This window comes from Phyllobates terribilis, unplaced genomic scaffold, assembly GCF_046119375.1.
Source record: "Phyllobates terribilis strain yellow unplaced genomic scaffold, ASM4611937v1 Scaffold_4__5_contigs__length_816908805, whole genome shotgun sequence".
In the NCBI taxonomy this organism is placed as follows: domain Eukaryota; kingdom Metazoa; phylum Chordata; class Amphibia; order Anura; family Dendrobatidae; genus Phyllobates; species Phyllobates terribilis.
The window spans coordinates 810,066,993-810,087,344 of record NW_027362764.1 but is presented as its reverse complement, the minus strand read 5'-3'; the positions used below and the strand labels follow the sequence as shown (position 1 = coordinate 810,087,344).

The 20,352-nt window shown below is 54.8% G+C and overlaps 1 protein-coding gene across 1 annotated transcript in view; it reads right to left on the bottom strand.

The window, feature by feature from the left end:
- Window positions 1–20,352, bottom strand: part of TONSL (tonsoku like, DNA repair protein) — an 85,511-nt gene that overhangs the window by 49,665 nt on the left and 15,494 nt on the right. Inside the window, exons 6-10 of the mRNA XM_073677004.1 lie at window positions 8,058–8,064; window positions 7,563–7,578; window positions 7,141–7,286; window positions 375–527; window positions 136–261 (exon numbers count right to left, since the gene is read on the bottom strand). Coding sequence (XP_073533105.1) covers window positions 136–261; window positions 375–527; window positions 7,141–7,286; window positions 7,563–7,578; window positions 8,058–8,064 — 448 coding nt within the window. The remainder of the gene's footprint in view (window positions 1–135; window positions 262–374; window positions 528–7,140; window positions 7,287–7,562; window positions 7,579–8,057; window positions 8,065–20,352) is intronic.

Sequence of the window (20,352 nt, the reverse complement as noted above, 5' to 3'; positions counted from 1 at the left end):
GCCTCGGGGCCCAGCAGCGGAGCCTCGGGGCCCAGCAGCGGAGCCTCGGGGCCCAGCAGCGGAGCCTCGGGGCCCAGCAGCGGAGCCTCAGGTTACAGGGGCCACATAACCATATCATGCGGTGCACATCCTCACCTGCAGGTGGGGGTCTCTGGTCTCTCGGGCGCACGTCATGGCACTGGATAGGCAACTCTGCACCTCCCGATACCCCCGAGTGTCCTCCTCCATCGCCACCGCCATGTTCATCCACGTCTTACACTCCTGGAAGGTCGGAGCATCCATCAGTCCTAACAACCAGCTCCTCCCCATCCTGCAAGCTCCTCCCCTATTACACAAGCTCCTCCCTTTATACTTATATCTTCCACCCCCCTCACCTCGCGGGGGTTCCCCCTCCTCAGGTCCAGCTCAGCTCGATAGTGCTCCAGAGCCTGCCGGTAGTCCTTCAGGTCGGTAAACGTGGCAGCCAAAGACACGTGGATGACAGCGAGCTCCCGGTCCGGACGGCTCAAGGACTCCGCGCAGCGCAGCTACAAGAGAGCGAGGAAACAGTCAGCAGGAACATGGACCTGACCTCAGGATGGTGCTGACCCCGGACCACCCCGAACCTCAGAACCAGGCGGACCCCAACTGCCCAGCCGGAAGATCATGTCAGTCTGCTCAGTCACCCTCCAACCACACACGGCCACCTGTCGGCTCCGCCCCCCCACGCGGCCGTCTGTTGGCTCCGCCCACCCCACGAGGCCATCTGTCGGCTCCGCACCCACGCGGCCGTCTGTCGGCTCCGCCCACCCCACGCGGAAGTCTGTCGGCTCCGCCCACCCCACGCGGAAGTCTGTCGGCTCCGCCCACCCCACGCGGAAGTCTGTCGGCTCCGCCCACCCCACGCGGAAGTCTGTCGGCTCCGCCCACCCCACGCGGAAGTCTGTCGGCTCCGCCCACCCCACGCGGAAGTCTGTCGGCTCCGCCCACCCCACGCGGAAGTCTGTCGGCTCCGCTGCTCCTTCCCACAAACCTGACAAGATGTAATGTGAGAATAAGAATTGTGTTTCTGAACGCAACGCTGGAGCCTGGGAGCGTCACTACCCGTATCCCCCCCAAGTGATAGATGAGACCCCCACTACAGTCACAGTATATAGACTGCGATACACGACACCCGTATCCCCCCAGTGATAGACGAGACCCCCACTACAGTCACAGTATAGACTGCGATACACGACACCCGTATCCCCCCCAAGTGATAGACGAGACCCCCACTACAGTCACAGTATATAGACTGCGATACACGACACCCGTATCCCCCCAGTGATAGACGAGACCCCCACTACAGTCACAGTATAGACTGCGATACACGACACCTCGTATCCCCCCAGTGATAGAGGAGACCCCCACTACAGTCACAGTATAGACTGCGATACCCGACACCCCGTATCCCCCCCAAGTGATAGACTAGACCCCCACTACAGTCACAGTATAGACTGCGATACACGACACCTCGTATCCCCCCAGTGATAGACGAGACCCCCACTACAGTCACAGTATAGACTGCGATACACGAGACCCCGTATACCCCCAGTGATAGAGGAGACCCCCACTACAGTCACAGTATAGACTGCGATACACGACACCTCGTATCCCCCAGTGATAGAGGAGACCCCCACTACAGTCACAGTATAGAGTGCGATACACGACACCTCGTATCCCCCCAGTGATAGACGAGACCCCCACTACAGTCACAGTATAGACTGCGATACACGACACCCATATCCCCCCAGTGATAGACGAGACCCCCACTACAGTCACAGTATAGACTGCGATACACGACACCCGTATCCCCCCAGTGATAGACGAGACCCCCACTACAGTCACAGTATAGACTGCGATACCCGACACCTCGTATCCCCCCAGTGATAGACGAGACCCCACTACAGTCACAGTATAGACTGCGATACACGACACCTCGTATCCCCCAAGTGATAGACGAGACCCCCACTACAGTCACAGTATAGACTGCGATACACGACACCCGTATCCCCCCCAAATGATAGAGGAGACCCCCACTACAGTCACAGTATAGACTGCGATACACGACACCTCGTTTCCCCCCAGTGATAGACGAGACCCCCACTACAGTCACAGTATAGACTGCGATACACGACACCTCGTATCCCCCCAGTGATAGACGAGACCCCCACTACAGTCACAGTATAGACTGCGATACACGACACCCGTATCCCCCCAGTGATAGACGAGACCCCCACTACAGTCACAGTATAGACTGCGATACCCGACACCTCGTATCCCCCCAGTGATAGACGAGACCCCACTACAGTCACAGTATAGACTGCGATACACGACACCTCGTATCCCCCAAGTGATAGACGAGACCCCCACTACAGTCACAGTATAGACTGCGATACACGACACCCGTATCCCCCCCAAATGATAGAGGAGACCCCCACTACAGTCACAGTATAGACTGCGATACCCGACACCCCGTATCCCCCCCAAGTGATAGACGAGACCCCCACTACAGTCACAGTATAGACTGCGATACACGACACCCGTATCCCCCCAGTGATAGATGAGACCCCCACTACAGTCACAGTATAGACTGCGATACACGACACCTCGTATCCCCCCAGTGATAGACGAGACCCCCACTACAGTCACAGTATAGACTGCGATACACGACACCCGTATCCCCCCAGTGATAGACGAGACCCCCACTACAGTCACAGTATAGACTGCGATACACGACACCCGTATCCCCCCAGTGATAGACGAGACCACCACTACAGTCACAGTATAGACTGCGATACACGACACCCGTATCCCCCCAGTGATAGACGAGACCACCACTACAGTCACAGTATAGACTGCGATACACGACACCTCATATCCCCCCAAGTGATAAAAGAGACCCCCACTACAGTCACAGTATAGACTGCGATACACGACACCCGTATCCCCCCAGTGATAGATGAGACCCCCACTACAGTCACAGTATAGACTGCGATACACGACACCTCGTATCCCCCCAGTGATAGACGAGGCCCCCACTACAGTCACAGTATAGACTGCGATACACGACACCCGTATCCCCCCAGTGATAGATGAGACCCCCACTACAGTCACAGTATAGACTGCGATACCCGACACCTCGTATCCCCCCAGTGATAGAGGAGACCCCCACTACAGTCACAGTATAGACTGCGATACACGACACCTGTATCCCCCAGTGATAGACGAGACCCCCACTACAGTCACAGTATAGACTGCGATACACGACACCTCGTATCCCCCCAGTGATAGACGAGACCCCCACTACAGTCACAGTATAGACTGCGATACACGACACCTCGTATCCCCCCAGTGATAGACGAGACCCCCACTACAGTCACAGTATAGACTGCGATACACGACACCTCATATCCCCCAGTGATAGACGAGACCCCTCACTACAGTCACAGTATAGACTGCGATACACGACACCTCGTATCCCCCCAGTGATAGACGAGACCCCCACTACAGTCACAGTATAGACTGCGATACACGACACCTCATATCCCCCAGTGATAGACGAGACCCCCACTACAGTCACAGAATAGACTGCGATACACGACACCTCGTATCCCCCCAGTGATAGACGAGACCCCCACTACAGTCACAGTATAGACTGCGATACACGACACCTCGTATCCCCCCCAAGTGATAGACGAGACCCCCACTACAGTCACAGTATAGACTGCGATACACGACACCCCTTATCCCCCCCAGTGATAGACGAGACCCCCACTACAGTCACAGTATAGACTGCGATACACGACACCCATATCCCCCCAGTGATAGACGAGACCCCCACTACAGTCACAGTATAGACTGCGATACACGACACCTCGTATTCCCCCAGTGATAGACGAGACCCCCACTACAGTCACAGTATAGACTGCGATACACGACACCCCTTATCCCCCCCAGTGATAGACGAGACCCCCACTACAGTCACAGTATAGACTGCGATACACGACACCCCGTATCCCCCCAGTGATAGATGAGACCCCCACTACAGTCACAGTATAGACTGCGATACACGACACCCATATCCCCCCAGTGATAGACGAGACCCCCACTACAGTCACAGTATAGACTGCGATACACGACACCTCGTATTCCCCCAGTGATAGACGAGACCCCCACTACAGTCACAGTATAGAGTGCAATACACGACACCCCGTATCCCCCCAGTGATAGACGAGACCCCCACTACAGTCACAGTATAGACTGCGATACACGACACCCCTTATCCCCCCCAGTGATAGACGAGACCCCCACTACAGTCACAGTATAGACTGCGATACACGACACCTCGTATCCCCCCAGTGATAGACGAGACCCCCACTACAGTCACAGTATAGACTGCGATACACGACACACCGTATCCCCCCAGTGATAGATGAGACCCCCACTACAGTCACAGTATAGACTGCGATACACGACACCTCGTATCCCCCCAGTGATAGACGAGACCCCCACTACAGTCACAGTATAGACTGCGATACACGACACCTCGTATCCCCCCAGTGATAGACGAGACCCCCACTACAGTCACAGTATAGACTGCGATACACGACACCTCGTATCCCCCCAGTGATAGACGAGACCCCCACTACAGTCACAGTATAGACTGCGATACACGACACCTCGTATCCCCCCAGTGATAGACGAGACCCCCACTACAGTCACAGTATAGACTGCGATACAAGACACCTCGTATCCCCCAGTGATAGATGAGACCCCCACTACAGTCACAGTATAGATGCGATACACGACACCCCGTATCCCCCCAGTGATAGACGAGACCCCCACTACAGTCACAGTATAGACTGCGATACACGACACCCATATCCCCCCAGTGATAGACGAGACCCCCACTACAGTCACAGTATAGACTGCGATACACGACACCCCTTATCCCCCCCAGTGATAGACGAGACCCCCACTACAGTCACAGTATAGACTGCGATACACGACACCTCGTATCCCCCCAGTGATAGACGAGACCCCCACTACAGTCACAGTATAGACTGCGATACACGACACACCGTATCCCCCCAGTGATAGATGAGACCCCCACTACAGTCACAGTATAGACTGCGATACACGACACCTCGTATCCCCCCAGTGATAGACGAGACCCCCACTACAGTCACAGTATAGACTGCGATACACGACACCTCGTATCCCCCCAGTGATAGACGAGACCCCCACTACAGTCACAGTATAGACTGCGATACACGACACCTCGTATCCCCCCAGTGATAGACGAGACCCCCACTACAGTCACAGTATAGATTGCGATACACGACACCCCGTATCCCCCCAGTGATAGAGGAGACCCCCACTACAGTCACAGTATAGACTGCGATACACGACACCTCGTATCCCCCCAGTGATAGAGGAGACCCCCACTACAGTCACAGTATAGACTGCGATACACGACACCCGTATCCCCCCAGTGATAGAGGAGACCCCCACTACAGTCACAGTATAGACTGCGATACACGACACCTCGTATCCCCCCAGTGATAGACGAGACCCCACTACAGACACAGTATAGACTGCGATACACGACACCCCGTATCCCCCCAGTGATAGAGGAGACCCCCACTACAGTCACAGTATAGACTGCGATACACGACACCTCGTATCCCCCAGTGATAGAGGAGACCCCCACTACAGTCACAGTATAGACTGCGATACACGACACCTCATATCCCCCAGTGATAGACGAGACCCCCACTACAGTCACAGTATAGACTGCGATACACGACACCTCATATCCCCCCAGTGATAGACGAGACCCCCACTACAGTCACAGTATAGAGTGCAATACACGACACCCCGTATCCCCCCAGTGATAGACGAGACCCCCACTACAGTCACAGTATAGACTGCGATACACGACACCTCATATCCCCCAGTGATAGATGAGACCCCCACTACAGTCACAGTATAGAGTGCAATACACGACACCCCGTATCCCCCCAGTGATAGACGAGACCCCTCACTACAGTCACAGTATAGAGTGCAATACACGACACCTCGTATCCCCCCAGTGATAGACGAGACCCCCACTACAGTCACAGTATAGACTGCGATACACGACACCTCGTATCCCCCCAGTGATAGACGAGACCCCCACTACAGTCACAGTATAGACTGCGATACACGACACCTCGTATCCCCCCAGTGATAGACGAGACCCCCACTACAGTCACAGTATAGACTGCGATACACGACACCTCATATCCCCCAGTGATAGACGAGACCCCCACTACAGTCACAGTATAGACTGCGATACACGACACCTCATATCCCCCAGTGATAGACGAGACCCCTCACTACAGTCACAGTATAGACTGCGATACACGACACCTCATATCCCCCAGTGATAGACGAGACCCCCACTACAGTCACAGTATAGACTGCGATACACGACACACCGTATCCCCCCAGTGATAGACGAGACCCCTCACTACAGTCACAGTATAGAGTGCAATACACGACACCTCGTATCCCCCCAGTGATAGACGAGACCCCCACTACAGTCACAGTATAGACTGCGATACACGACACCTCGTATCCCCCCAGTGATAGACGAGACCCCCACTACAGTCACAGTATAGACTGCGATACACGACACCTCGTATCCCCCAGTGATAGAGGAGACCCCCCACTACAGTCACAGTATAGACTGCGATACACGACACCTCGTATCCCCCCAGTGATAGACGAGACCCCCACTACAGTCACAGTATAGACTGCGATATACGACACCTCGTATCCCCCCAGTGATAGACGAGACCCCCACTACAGTCACAGTATAGACTGCGATACACAACACCTCGTATCCCCCCAGTGATAGAGGAGACCCCCACTACAGTCACAGTATAGACTGCGATACACGACACCTCGTATCCCCCCAGTGATAGACGAGACCCCCACTACAGTCACAGTATAGACTGCGATACACGACACCTCGTATCCCCCCAGTGATAGACGAGACCACCACTACAGTCACAGTATAGACTGCGATACACGACTCCTCGTATCCCCCCAGTGATAGACGAGACCCCTCACCTGCAGCTGATAATACTCCACAGCTTTACTGTAACAGCCGACCTTACAGTATAGATCTCCCAGCTGCTCATACAAGGGCAGCGCCCCATGCTGGTCACCCTCCGCCAGCTCCGACAACGTCTCCTCCAGCTGACAACCTTTAATGGCTGAAAGACATAAAGGTGGAATATCAAACAAAGGTGGGGGTGCTGAGGTGTCAGGTGAGAAGCCCCTACAAGAAATGAGGTGACTGCCCGGGACCCTGGAGGTGGTGTCAGGTCAGGGTCCAGATATAAATATTGCAGTTCGCATCCATCTAATATTCCTGGGATATACATTTTCGGTGTCGTAGCTAAGGGACGGGCGTGGCGCATTCACTCACAGCGCCGTGGGGCCACTAGAACACCTCCGACTTAACATTGGTCAGATAGATGATGCTATACCTGTCATACTTGATCCCTATGTAAAGGTAAAATCATGATAGAAAATATGACGTCAATATCTAACACCTGGGACCTTCAGAGGCGAAGATATCCTGTAAGTTGAGGATCTCATAAAATCCTGAAGGGTTGAGCACATCCCACAAACAGCCCCTACTTGAGGTCATCAAGGGGAGATGTATGGGCGTAACTTGGAGGTGATAAAAAGCAGAATCTGTGTCTGGATCAATTGCCAGTACTCTGAAGACCTAGTTCACTTGAGGGTGTCCCATTTTCCTAAGTATCATCTCCTTCCGCTAAACTCGGAGCCATTTATGTGACATCAGGTGTCATAGAGAAAGATTAAAATCCATAAAAGACATCTCCAAGGAGGAGGCATGCCCCCATATTGGACATATAGCGAGGAGGGAGAAGTACCCAGAGCTAGGAAGTGAGCAATACTAATTAAGACATAGAAAGAGCTGACAATTTAAACTCCTTTTGGAAGTAGGTCTTTACATGGAACCTATGGGGAGGTGAAAGTAATTAAACCAGGGTACTACAGAGACCTCCTGCAGTGGACAGGTAATTACCACATAGGTCTATTGTAGGGAACGGATATTTGCTGGGGTAAAAAGACGGCCACATGGAGATTTTTCTATGCAGGGGCAGAAGTGTCAGGATTGCCTTTGTTCAAGGAACGTGTGTAAGCACAGGTATGAGGGTGCAGCTAGACGCCGTCTCCAGGATCCACATAGGAATATTGGGGTTTGCATCGATCCGATATTTATGGGACATAGATTTTCAGCATTGTAGCGAAGATATCTTGTAAATTGGGGGGGATCTCAATCTTGAAGGGCTGAGACCACCCCACAAACAGCCTCCACATGAGGTCATCCAGGGGAGGTGTGTGGGCGTAGCTGAGAGCTAAGAAACAGAGACCGGGCTTGGGTCAATGGTCAGTCCGGCGAGGCGCCGTTCACGGTGGGTTCTGCCCGTTTCCAATCAAAGCGCCGCCCTCCGCTAAGCTCGGAGCCATATCCGTGATCGGCTGGCCAGTCTCATCAAGAAGGAGAGTTTCACATTCGGCACATTAACCCCTGAAGGTCTGAATCTGGCCCTTGAGAATGGGGTCAGCTCTTAGTGGCCATTTTTCGAGCTTGTGGGTGATTTCACCCCTCTGTTCCCCTTCCTCATCATCATCATTACATTTCTATTATGTCGTGTTTTATTATTGCATTTTGCTTCTCTTTTATATAGTGCTGCGTGTTGCTGTATTTTATTGCTCTTTCGTCTACATTGCCCTATTCCGTGGATTCATGTGCTAGTCGTCTATGTGCTGACATGAGCAGTACTTATACACTGGCGTTGTGGAGACGGCGTATTAAATAATCTTTCAGCCCTAGACATTGCCCCCTTGGTGATCAGTCCAGCGCTCCATAGACCGCTTCTAACTTATTTCACTTATTTCCATTCCCTCTCTGGGGGTCGGCGGCAGGCGCAGCTGTTGACCACTCAATAATTGTCCACACAACCCCCCATCCAACTCCCTTGAGGACCTGCAGCGCCGGAGCTACCATTCTCAACTTAAAGGACCTGCGGTGACGCGCCACTAGCCCCGCGGCACGCGGTGACAGCACCGGTCCGCGGCACGCGGTGACAGCACCGGTCCGCGGCACGCGGTGACAGCACCGGTCCGCGGCACGCGGTGACAGCACCGGTCCGCGGCACGCGGTGACAGCACCGGTCCGCGGCACGCGGTGACAGCACCGGTCCGCGGCACGCGGTGACAGCACCGGTCCGCGGCACGCGGTGACAGCACCGGTCCGCGGCACGCGGTGACAGCACCGGTCCGCGGCACGCGGTGACAGCACCGGTCCGCGGCACGCGGTGACAGCACCGGTCCGCGGCACGCGGTGACAGCACCAGTCCGCGGCACGCGGTGACAGCACCAGTCCGCGGCACGCGGTGACAGCACCAGTCCGCGGTGACAGCATCAGTCCTCCAGCCTTAAAGCGCTTACCGGGGTTGTGCAGGGGTGCACAACTCCTCTAGGTGACTGGCCATTTGGTCTTCCACATTTTAATTTACCCATCAGGTCCTTCACACAGCGCGCTCTCTCTTCTTTTTTCTCACACACTCAATCAATCACACTCCAACCTCTCCACCATGGCCAAGACCAAAGAGCTGTCTAAGGACACTACAGGGTAAGGGGTAAGGATGATTCTGGGAAAGGTCAGGAATCAGCCCAGTACTACACAGGATGACCTGGTCAATGACCTGAAGAGAGCTGGGACCACAGTCTCAAACATTACCATTCATAACACACTATGCCATCATATGCCACATGCAAGGTCCCCCTGCTTACGCCAGCACATGTGCAGGCCCGTTTGAAGTTCGCCAATGACCATCTGAATGATCCAGAGGAGGCATGGGAGAAGGTCATGTGGTCAGATGAGGCCAAAATAGAACTTTTTGGTATCAACTCCACTTGCAGTGTTTGGTGGAAGAAGGACGAGTACAACCCCAAGAACACTGTCCCAACCGTGAAGCATGGTGGGGGAAACATCATACTTTGGGGGTGCTTTTCTGCAAAGGGGACAGGATGACTGCACCATATTAAAAGGGAGGATGGATGGGGTCATGTATTGCAAGATTTTGGCAAATAACCTCCTTCCCTCAGTAATATCATTGAAGGAGTCGTGACTGTGTCTTCCAGTATGACAATGACCCGAAACACACAGCCAGGGCAACTGTGGCTCTGAGAGTGGCTCCGTAAGAAGCATTTCAAGGTCCTGAAGCAGCCTAGTCAGTCTCCAGATCTGAATTAAATAGAAAATCTTTGGAGGAGCTGAAACTCAATGTTACCCAGTGACAGCCCCGAAACCTGAAAGATCTGGTAAAGATCTGTATGGAGGAGGGGGCCAAAATCCCTGCTGCAGTGTGTGCAAACCTGGTCAAGATCTGAGTGGAGGAGGGGGCCAAAATCCCTGCTGCAGTGTGTGCAAACCTGGTCAAGATCTGAGTGGAGGAGGGGGCCAAAATCCCTGCTGCAGTGTGTGCAAACCTGGTCAAGATCTGAGTGGAGGAGGGGGCCAAAATCCCTGCTGCAGTGTGTGCAAACCTGGTCAAGATCTGAGTGGAGGAGGGGGCCAAAATCCCTGCTGCAGTGTGTGCAAACCTGGTCAAGATCTACAGGAAATGTCCGACCTCTGTAATTGTAACAAAGGTTTCTACACCAAATATTAAGTTCTGTTTTTCTGTCAAGTATCAAATACATATTTCATGCAATAAAATGCTAATTATTTAAATCCTACAATGTGATTTTCTGGATTTTTTTTTAGTCTGTCTCTCACAGGTAAAGAGACCGACGAGAACAATTACAGATCTCTCCATTCTGTGTAGGTGAAAACTGCAAAATCAGCAGTGGATCAAATACTTAATTTTCCCCACTACATATATATATATATATATATATATATATATGTAGCACCCCGAGGGTTCGGTTGCTACAGAGGTATTGCATCTCACCCAGATGTGCGATATCTCACTTCCAGGTAAGGATGGAGTGTGGCTCAGGACCCTAACACCCACATGCACTACACCACATTTCCGGGGGACAGCTCGACGGTGCTCCCATTAGTTATGCAGGCACGAGTGAGCATGTCCCTGGCTGGAGTGGGGGGAGGGAACACCTAGAGAAGGGAACCCGGTAGTGTGTGCGTGGGGGAAGTAGATCCTGGGTGCACTCTGTACAGGAGTATAAAGGGAGGCACCATCTTGGAAAGGGAGTGAGTTGAGAGAGGAGAAGACAGGGAGCAGAGCTGCTTTATGGGCTCTGCTCCACAGGCAGGCCCTGTCAGGAGGCCTGAGCCTGGAGGAGGGAAGAAGGAGGAAGAGGAGCAGACTGGGCTCCAGGAAGGACAGAGGGGACCCCAGGGGTGTGGACTGGCTGGTAGCCACCACACGCCCGCCGCTACCTGAGTAGGGGGGGGTCAGGTCAAGAAGATGGGAACCGGATCCCAAATTAGTGGAGGAAACTACCCTCAACTAAGAACCGGAGGCTGCGACATTACATGTGGAGCAGCCCCTCACCACATCCGCTAGGAAGGCACCACATAGGACCTGGGAAATGCAGGCCAACGTTTGCCCACCAAGAAGGTCCGAGGCAGCTGGACATAAGCGTGGTCACTAGTGGGGTTGAAGACCAGAGACAGGGGACATAAAGGGGGTCCTGCAAAGCACTCCAGAAAGACCTGGGAGTTAACCGAGCCCCTCACCTGGTGAGCACAGCGCGACACAGGCGGCCACCTCTGCAGCGGTGGCCTGGAGCAGTAACCGAGTAACTGTGAGTAAAGACCCTGAACTGCACCACCAAGACTCCGAGTTGTCTTTGTTGCGCTCGTGTACCACCATCATCCCCCATCATCTATCCCTGCTGCCCTGAGGCCATACCCCTCCCGTTGGGGGTTATAACATCATCGCTGCACCCATACCACCGGCCTCAGCGGACTGTTCTGCAGCGGCGGCTTCAAAGCCGCACTCAACGGGTGGCGTAGTCGATCAAGTTAACATCTACTGCCATAGACCGCCACTTAGTCTGACTCCCTGGGCACGGACCGGATCACCGCCACGAGACTACAACCCTAAAGAGATCCGGCTCCGGGTAAGCTCCCGCGTGCGCAACGCTGCGCGACACAGGCCCAGGGGCGCGTCATATACACTGCTCAAAATAAAGGGAACACTTACACAACAGAATATAACTCCAAGTAAATCAACCTTCTGTGAAATCAAACGGTCCACGTAGGAAGCAACACTGATTGACATTCTATTTCACCTGCTGTTGTGCAAATGGAATAAACAATAGATGGAAATTATTGGCAATTATCAAAACACTCTCAATAAAGGAGTGGTTCTGCAGGTGGGGACCACAGACCACATCTCAGTACCAATGCTTTCTGGCTGATGTTTTGGTCACTTTTGAATGTTGGTTGTGCTTTCACACTCGTGGTAGCATGAGACGGACTCTACAACCCACAGAAGTTGCTCAGGTAGTGCAGCTCATCCAGGATGGCACATCAATGCGAGCTGTGGCAAGAAGGTTTGCTGTGTCTGTCAGCGTAGTGTCCAGAGGCTGGAGGCGCTACCAGGAGACAGGCCAGTACACCAGGAGACGTGGAGGGGGCCGTAGGAGGGCAACAACCCAGCAGCAGGACCGCTACCTCCGCCTTTGTGCAAGGAGGAACAGGAGGAGCACTGCCAGAGCCCTGCAAAATGACCTCCAGCAGGCCACAAATGTGCATGTGTCTGCACAAACGGTTAGAAACCGACTCCATGAGGGTGGTATGAGGGCCCGACGTCCACAGATGGGTTTGTGCTCACAGCCCAACACCGTGCAGGACGCTTGGCATTTGCCACAAAACACCAGGATTGGCAAAGTGGCCACTGGCGCCCTGTGCTCTTCACAGATGGAAGCAGGTTCACACTGAGCACATGTGACAGACGTGACCGAGTCTGGAGACGCCGTGGAGAGCGATCTGCTGCCTGCAACATCCTTCAGCATGACCGGTGTGACAGTGGGTCAGTAATGGTGTGGGGTGGCATTTCTATGGAGGGCCGCACAGCCCTCCATGTGCTCGCCAGAGGTAGCCTGACTGCCATTAGGTACCGAGATGAGATCCTCAGACCCCTTGTGAGACCATATACTGGTGCGGTTGGCCCTGGGTTCCTCCTAATGCAGGACAATGCCAGACCTCATGTGGCTGGAGTGTGTCAGCAGTTCCTGCAAGATGAAGGCATTGATGGACTGGCCGCCCGTCCCCCAGACCTGAATCCGACTGAGCACATCTGGGACATCATGTCTCGCTCCATCCACCAACGTCACGTTGCACCACAGACTGTCCAGGAGTTGGCGGATGCTTTACTCCAGGTCTGGGAGGAGATCCCACAGGAGACCATCCGCAACCTCATCAGGAGCATGTCCAGGCGTTGTAGGGAGGTCATACAGGCACGTGGAGGCCACACACAACACTCAGCCTCATCAGGAGCATGCCCAGGCGTTGTAGGGAGGTCATACAGGCACGTGGAGGCCACACACAATACTCAGCCTCATCAGGAGCATGCCCAGGCGTTGTAGGGAGGTCATACAGGCACGTGGAGGCCACACACAATACTCAGCCTCATCAGGAGCATGCCCAGGCGTTGTAGGGAGGTCATACAGGCACGTGGAGGCCACACACAATACTCAGCCTCATCAGGAGCATGCCCAGGCGTTGTAGGGAGGTCATACAGATACGTGGAGGCCACACACAATACTCAGCCTCATCAGGAGCATGCCCAGGCGTTGTAGGGAGGTCATACAGGCCCGTGGAGGCCACACACAATACTCAGCCTCATCAGGAGCATGCCCAGGCGTTGTAGGGAGGTCATACAGGCCCGTGGAGGACACACACAATACTCAGCCTCATCAGGAGCGTGCCCAGGCGTTGTAGGGGGGTCATACAGGCACGTGGAGGCCACACACAATACTCACCGCATCAGGAGCATGCCCAGGCGGTGTAGGGAGGTCATACAGGCACGTGGAGGCCACACACAATACTCAGCCTCATCAGGAGCATGCCCAGGCGTTGTAGGGAGGTCATACAGGCACGTGGAGGCCACACACAATACTCAGCCTCATCAGGAGCATGCCCAGGCGTTGTAGGGAGGTCATACAGATACGTGGAGGCCACACACAATACTCAGCCTCATCAGGAGCATGCCCAGGCGTTGTAGGGAGGTCATACAGGCACGTGGAGGCCACACACAATACTCAGCCTCATCAGGAGCATGCCCAGGCGTTGTAGGGAGGTCATACAGGCCCGTGGAGGACACACACAATACTCAGCCTCATCAGGAGCGTGCCCAGGCGTTGTAGGGGGGTCATACAGGCACGTGGAGGCCACACACAATACTCACCGCATCAGGAGCATGCCCAGGCGGTGTAGGGAGGTCATACAGGCACGTGGAGGCCACACACAATACTCAGCCTCATCAGGAGCATGTCCAGGTGTTGTAGGGGGGTCATACAGGCACGTGGAGGCCACACACAATACTCAGCCTCATCAGGAGCATGCCCAGGCGTTGTAGGGAGGTCATACAGGCACGTAGAGGCCACACACAATACTCAGCCTCATCAGGAGCATGCCCAGGCGTTGTAGGGAGGTCATACAGGCACGTAGAGGCCACACACAATACTCAGCCTCATCAGGAGCATGCCCAGGCGTTGTAGGGAGGTCATACAGGCACGTGGAGGCCACATACAACACTCAGCCTCATCAGGAGCATGCCCAGGCGTTGTAGGGAGGTCATACAGGCACGTGGAGGCCACACACAATACTCAGCCTCATAAGGAGCATGCCCAGGCGTTGTAGGGAGGTCATACAGGCACGTAGAGGCCACACACAATACTCAGCCTCATCAGGAGCATGCCCAGGCGTTGTAGGGAGGTCATACAGGCACGTGGAGGCCACACACAATACTCAGCGATATCAGGAGCATGCCCAGGCGTTGTAGGGAGGTCATACAGGCACGTGGAGGCCACACACAATACTCAGCCTCATCAGGAGCATGCCCAGGCGTTGTAGGGAGGTCATACAGGCACGTGGAGGCCACACACAATACTCAGCCTCATGAGGAGCATGCCCAGGCGTAGTAGGGAGGTCATACCGGCACGTGGAGGCCACACACAATACTCAGCCTCATCAGGAGCATGCCCAGGCGTTGTAGGGAGGTCATACAGGCACATGGAGGCCACACACAATACTCAGCCTCATCAGGAGCATGCCCAGGCGTTGTAGGGAGGTCATACAGGCACGTGGAGACCACACACAATACTGAGCCTCATCAGGAGCATGCCCAGGCGTTGTAGGGAGGTCATACAGGCACGTGGAGGCCACACACAATACTCAGCCTCATGAGGAGCATGCCCAGGCGTAGTAGGGAGGTCATACCGGCACGTGGAGGCCACACACAATACTCAGCCTCATCAGGAGCATGCCCAGGCGTTGTAGGGAGGTCATACAGGGACGTGGAGGCCACACACAATACTCAGCCTCATCAGGAGCATGCCCAGGCGTTGTAGGGAGGTCATACAGGCACGTGGAGGCCATACACAATACTCAGCCTCATCAGGAGCATGCCCAGGCGTAGTAGGGAGGTCGTACAGGCACGTGGAGGCCACACACAATACTCAGCCTCATCAGGAGCATGCCCAGGCGTTGTAGGGAGGTCATACAGGCGTGTGGAGGCCACACACAATACTCAGCCTCATCAGGAGCATGCCCAGGCGTTGTAGGGAGGTCATACAGGGACGTGGAGGCCACACACAATACTCAGCCTCATCAGGAGCATGCCCAGGCGTTGTAGGGAGGTCATACAGGCACGTGGAGGCCATACACAATACTCAGCCTCATCAGGAGCATGCCCAGGCGTAGTAGGGAGGTCGTACAGGCACGTGGAGGCCACACACAATACTCAGCCTCATCAGGAGCATGCCCAGGCGTTGTAGGGAGGTCATACAGGCGTGTGGAGGCCACACACAATACTCAGCCTCATCAGGAGCATGCCCAGGCGTTGTAGGGAGGTCATACAGGCACGTGGAGGCCACACACAATACTCAGCCTCATCAGGAGCATGCCCAGGCGTTGTAGGGAGGTCATACAGATACGTGGAGGCCACACACAATACTCAGCCTCATCAGGAGCATGCCCAGGCGTTGTAGGGAGGTCATACAGGCACGTGGAGGCCACACACAATACTCAGCCTCATCAGGAGCATGTCCAGGCGTTGTAGGGAGGTCATACAGGCACGTGGAGGCCACACACAATACTCAGCCTCATCAGGAGCATGTCCAGGCGTTGTAGGGAGGTCATACAGGCACGTGGAGGCCACACACAATACTCAGCCTCATCAGGAGCATGTCCAGGCGTTGTAGGGAGGTCATACAGGCACGTGGAGGCCACACACAATACTCACCCTCATCAGGAGCATGCCCAGGCGTTGTAGGGAGGTCATACAGGCACGTGGAGGCCACACACAATACTCAGCTTCATCAGGAGCATGCCCAGGCGTTGTAGGGAGGTCATACAGGCACGTGGAGGCCACACACAATACTGAGCCTCATCAGGAGCATGCCCAGGCGTTGTAGGGAGGTCATACAGGCACGTGGAGGCCACACACAATACTCAGCCTCATCAGGAGCATGCCCAGGCGTTGTAGGGAGGTCATACAGGCACGTGGAGGCCACACACAATACTCAGCCTCATCAGGAGCATGCCCCAGGCGTTGTAGGGAGGTCATACAGGCACGTGGAGGCCACACACAATACTCAGCCTCATCAGGAGCGTGTCCAGGCATTGTAGGAGGACATACAGGCACGTGGAGGCCACACACAATACTCAGCCTCATCAGGAGCGTGCCCAGGCGTTGTAGGGAGGTCATACAGGCCCGTGGAGGCCACACACAATACTCAGCCTCATCAGGAGCATGCCCAGGCGTTGTAGGGAGGTCATACAGGCCCGTGGAGGCCACACACAATACTCAGCCTCATCAGGAGCATGCCCAGGCGTTGTAGGGAGGTCATACAGGCACGTGGAGGCCACACACAATACTCAGCCTCATCAGGAGCATGCCCAGGCGTTGTAGGGAGGTCATACAGGCACGTGGAGGCCACACACAATACTGAGCCTCATCAGGAGCATGCCCAGGCGTTGTAGGGAGGTCATACAGGCACGTGGAGGCCACACACAATACTGAGCCTCATCAGGAGCATGCCCAGGCGTTGTAGGGAGGTCATACAGATACGTGGAGGCCACACACAATACTCAGCCTCATCAGGAGCATGCCCAGGCGTTGTAGGGAGGTCATACAGATACGTGGAGGCCACACACAATACTCAGCCTCATCAGGAGCATGTCCAGGCGTTGTAGGGAGGTCATACAGGCACGTGGAGGCCACACACAATACTCAGCCTCATCAGGAGCATGCCCAGGCGTTGTAGGGAGGTCATACAGGCATGTGGAGGCCACACACAATACTCAGCCTTATCAGGAGCGTGCCCAGGCGTTGTAGGGAGGTCATACAGGCATGTGGAGGCCACACACAATACTCAGCCTCATCAGGAGCGTGCCCAGGCGTTGTAGGGAGGTCATACAGGCACGTGGAGGCCACACAATACTCAGCCTCATCAGGAGCATGCCCAGGCGTTGTAGGGAGGTCATACAGGCACGTGGAGGCCACACACAATACTGAGCCTCATCAGGAGCATGCCCAGCGTTGTAGGGAGGTCATACAGGCACGTGGAGGCCACACACAATACTGAGCCTCATCAGGAGCATGCCCACCAGGCGTTGTAGGGAGGTCATACAGATACGTGGAGGCCACACACAATACTCAGCCTCATCAGGAGCATGCCCAGGCGTTGTAGGGAGGTCATACAGATACGTGGAGGCCACACACAATACTCAGCCTCATCAGGAGCATGTCCAGGCGTTGTAGGGAGGTCATACAGGCACGTGGAGGCCACACACAATACTCAGCCTCATCAGGAGCATGCCCAGGCGTTGTAGGGAGGTCATACAGGCATGTGGAGGCCACACACAATACTCAGCCTCATCAGGAGCGTGCCCAGGCGTTGTAGGGAGGTCATACAGGCACGTGGAGGCCACACACAATACTCAGCCTCATCAGGAGCGTGCCCAGGCGTTGTAGGGAGGTCATACAGGCACGTGGAGGCCACACACAATACTCAGCCTCATCAGGAGCATGCCCAGGCGTTGTAGGGAGGTCATACAGGCACGTGGAGACCACACACAATACTCAGCCTCATCAGGAGCATGCCCAGGCGTTGTAGGGAGGTCATACAGGCACGTGGAGACCACACACAATACTCAGCCTCATCAGGAGCATGCCCAGGCATTGTAGGGAGGTCATACAGGCACGTGGAGGCCACACACAATACTCAGCCTCATCAGGAGCATGCCCAGGCGTTGTAGGGAGGTCATACAGATACGTGGAGGCCACACACAATACTCAGCCTCATCAGGAGCATGCCCAGGCGTTGTAGGGAGGTCATACAGGCACGTGGAGGCCACACACAATACTCAGCCTCATCAGGAGCATGCCCAGGCGTTGTAGGGAGGTCATACATGCACGTGGAGGCCACACACAATACTCAGCCTCATCAGAGCATGCCCAGGTGTTGTAGGGAGGTCATACAGGCACGTGGAGGCCACACACAATACTCAGCCTCATCAGGAGCGTGCCCAGGTGTTGTAGGGAGGTCATACAGGCACGTGGAGGCCACACACAATACTCAGCCTCATCAGGAGCGTGCCCAGGCGTTGTAGGGAGGTCATACAGGCACGTGGAGGCCACACACAATACTCAGCCTCATCAGGAGCGTGCCCAGGTGTTGTAGGGAGGTCATACAGGCACGTGGAGGCCACACACAATACTCAGCCTCATCAGGAGCGTGCCCAGGCGTTGTAGGGAGGTCATACAGGCACGTGGAGGCCACACACAATACTCAGCCTCATCAGGAGCGTGCCCAGGTGTTGTAGGGAGGTCATACAGGCACGTGGAGGCCACACACAATACTGAGCCTCATCAGGAGCATGCCCAGGTGTTGTAGGGAGGTCATACAGGCACGTGGAGGCCACACACAATACTCAGCCTCATCAGGAGCGTGCCCAGGTGTTGTAGGGAGGTCATACAGGCACGTGGAGGCCACACACAATACTCAGCCTCATCAGGAGCGTGCCCAGGCGTTGTAGGGAGGTCATACAGGCACGTGGAGGCCACACACAATACTCAGCCTCATCAGGAGCATGCCCAGGCGTTGTAGGGAGGTCATACAGGCACGTGGAGGCCACACACAATACTCAGCCTCATCAGGAGCATGCCCAGGCGTTGTAGGGAGGTCATACAGGCACGTGGAGACCACACACAATACTCAGCCTCATCAGGAGCATGCCCAGGCGTTGTAGGGAGGTCATACAGGCACGTGGAGACCACACACAATACTCAGCCTCATCAGGAGCATGCCCAGGCGTTGTAGGGAGGTCATACAGGCACGTGAGGCCACACACAATACTCAGCCTCATCAGGAGCATGCCCAGGCGTTGTAGGGAGGTCATACAGGCACGTGGAGGCCACACACAATACTCAGCCTCATCAGGAGCATGCCCAGGCGTTGTAGGGAGGTCATACAGGCACGTGGAGGCCACACACAATACTCAGCCTCATCAGGAGTATGCCCAGGCGTTGTAGGGAGGTCATACAGGCATGTGGAGGCCACACACAATACTGAGCCTCATCAGGAGCATGCCCAGGCGTTGTAGGGAGGTCATACAGGCGTGTGGAGGCCACACACAATAATCAGCCTCATCAGGAGCATGCCCAGGCGTTGTAGGGAGGTCATACAGGCGTGTGGAGGCCACACACAATAATCAGCCTCATCAGGAGCATGCCCAGGCGTTGTAGGGAGGTCATACAGGCACGTGGAGGCCACACACAATACTCAGCCTCATTGTGACTTGTGTTAAGGACATTACATCACAGTTGGATCGGCCTGTAGTGGGTTTTTCCACTGTAATTTTGGGGGTGACTCCACATCCAGGCCTCCATTGGTTAATAAATGTGATTTCCATTGATGATTTTTGGGTGATTTTGTTGTCAGCACATTCAGCTTTTTACAGAACAAAGTATTCAATGAGAAGATTTCATTCATTCACATGTAGGAGGGGGGATTTCAGGGGTCCCTTTGTTTTTTTCA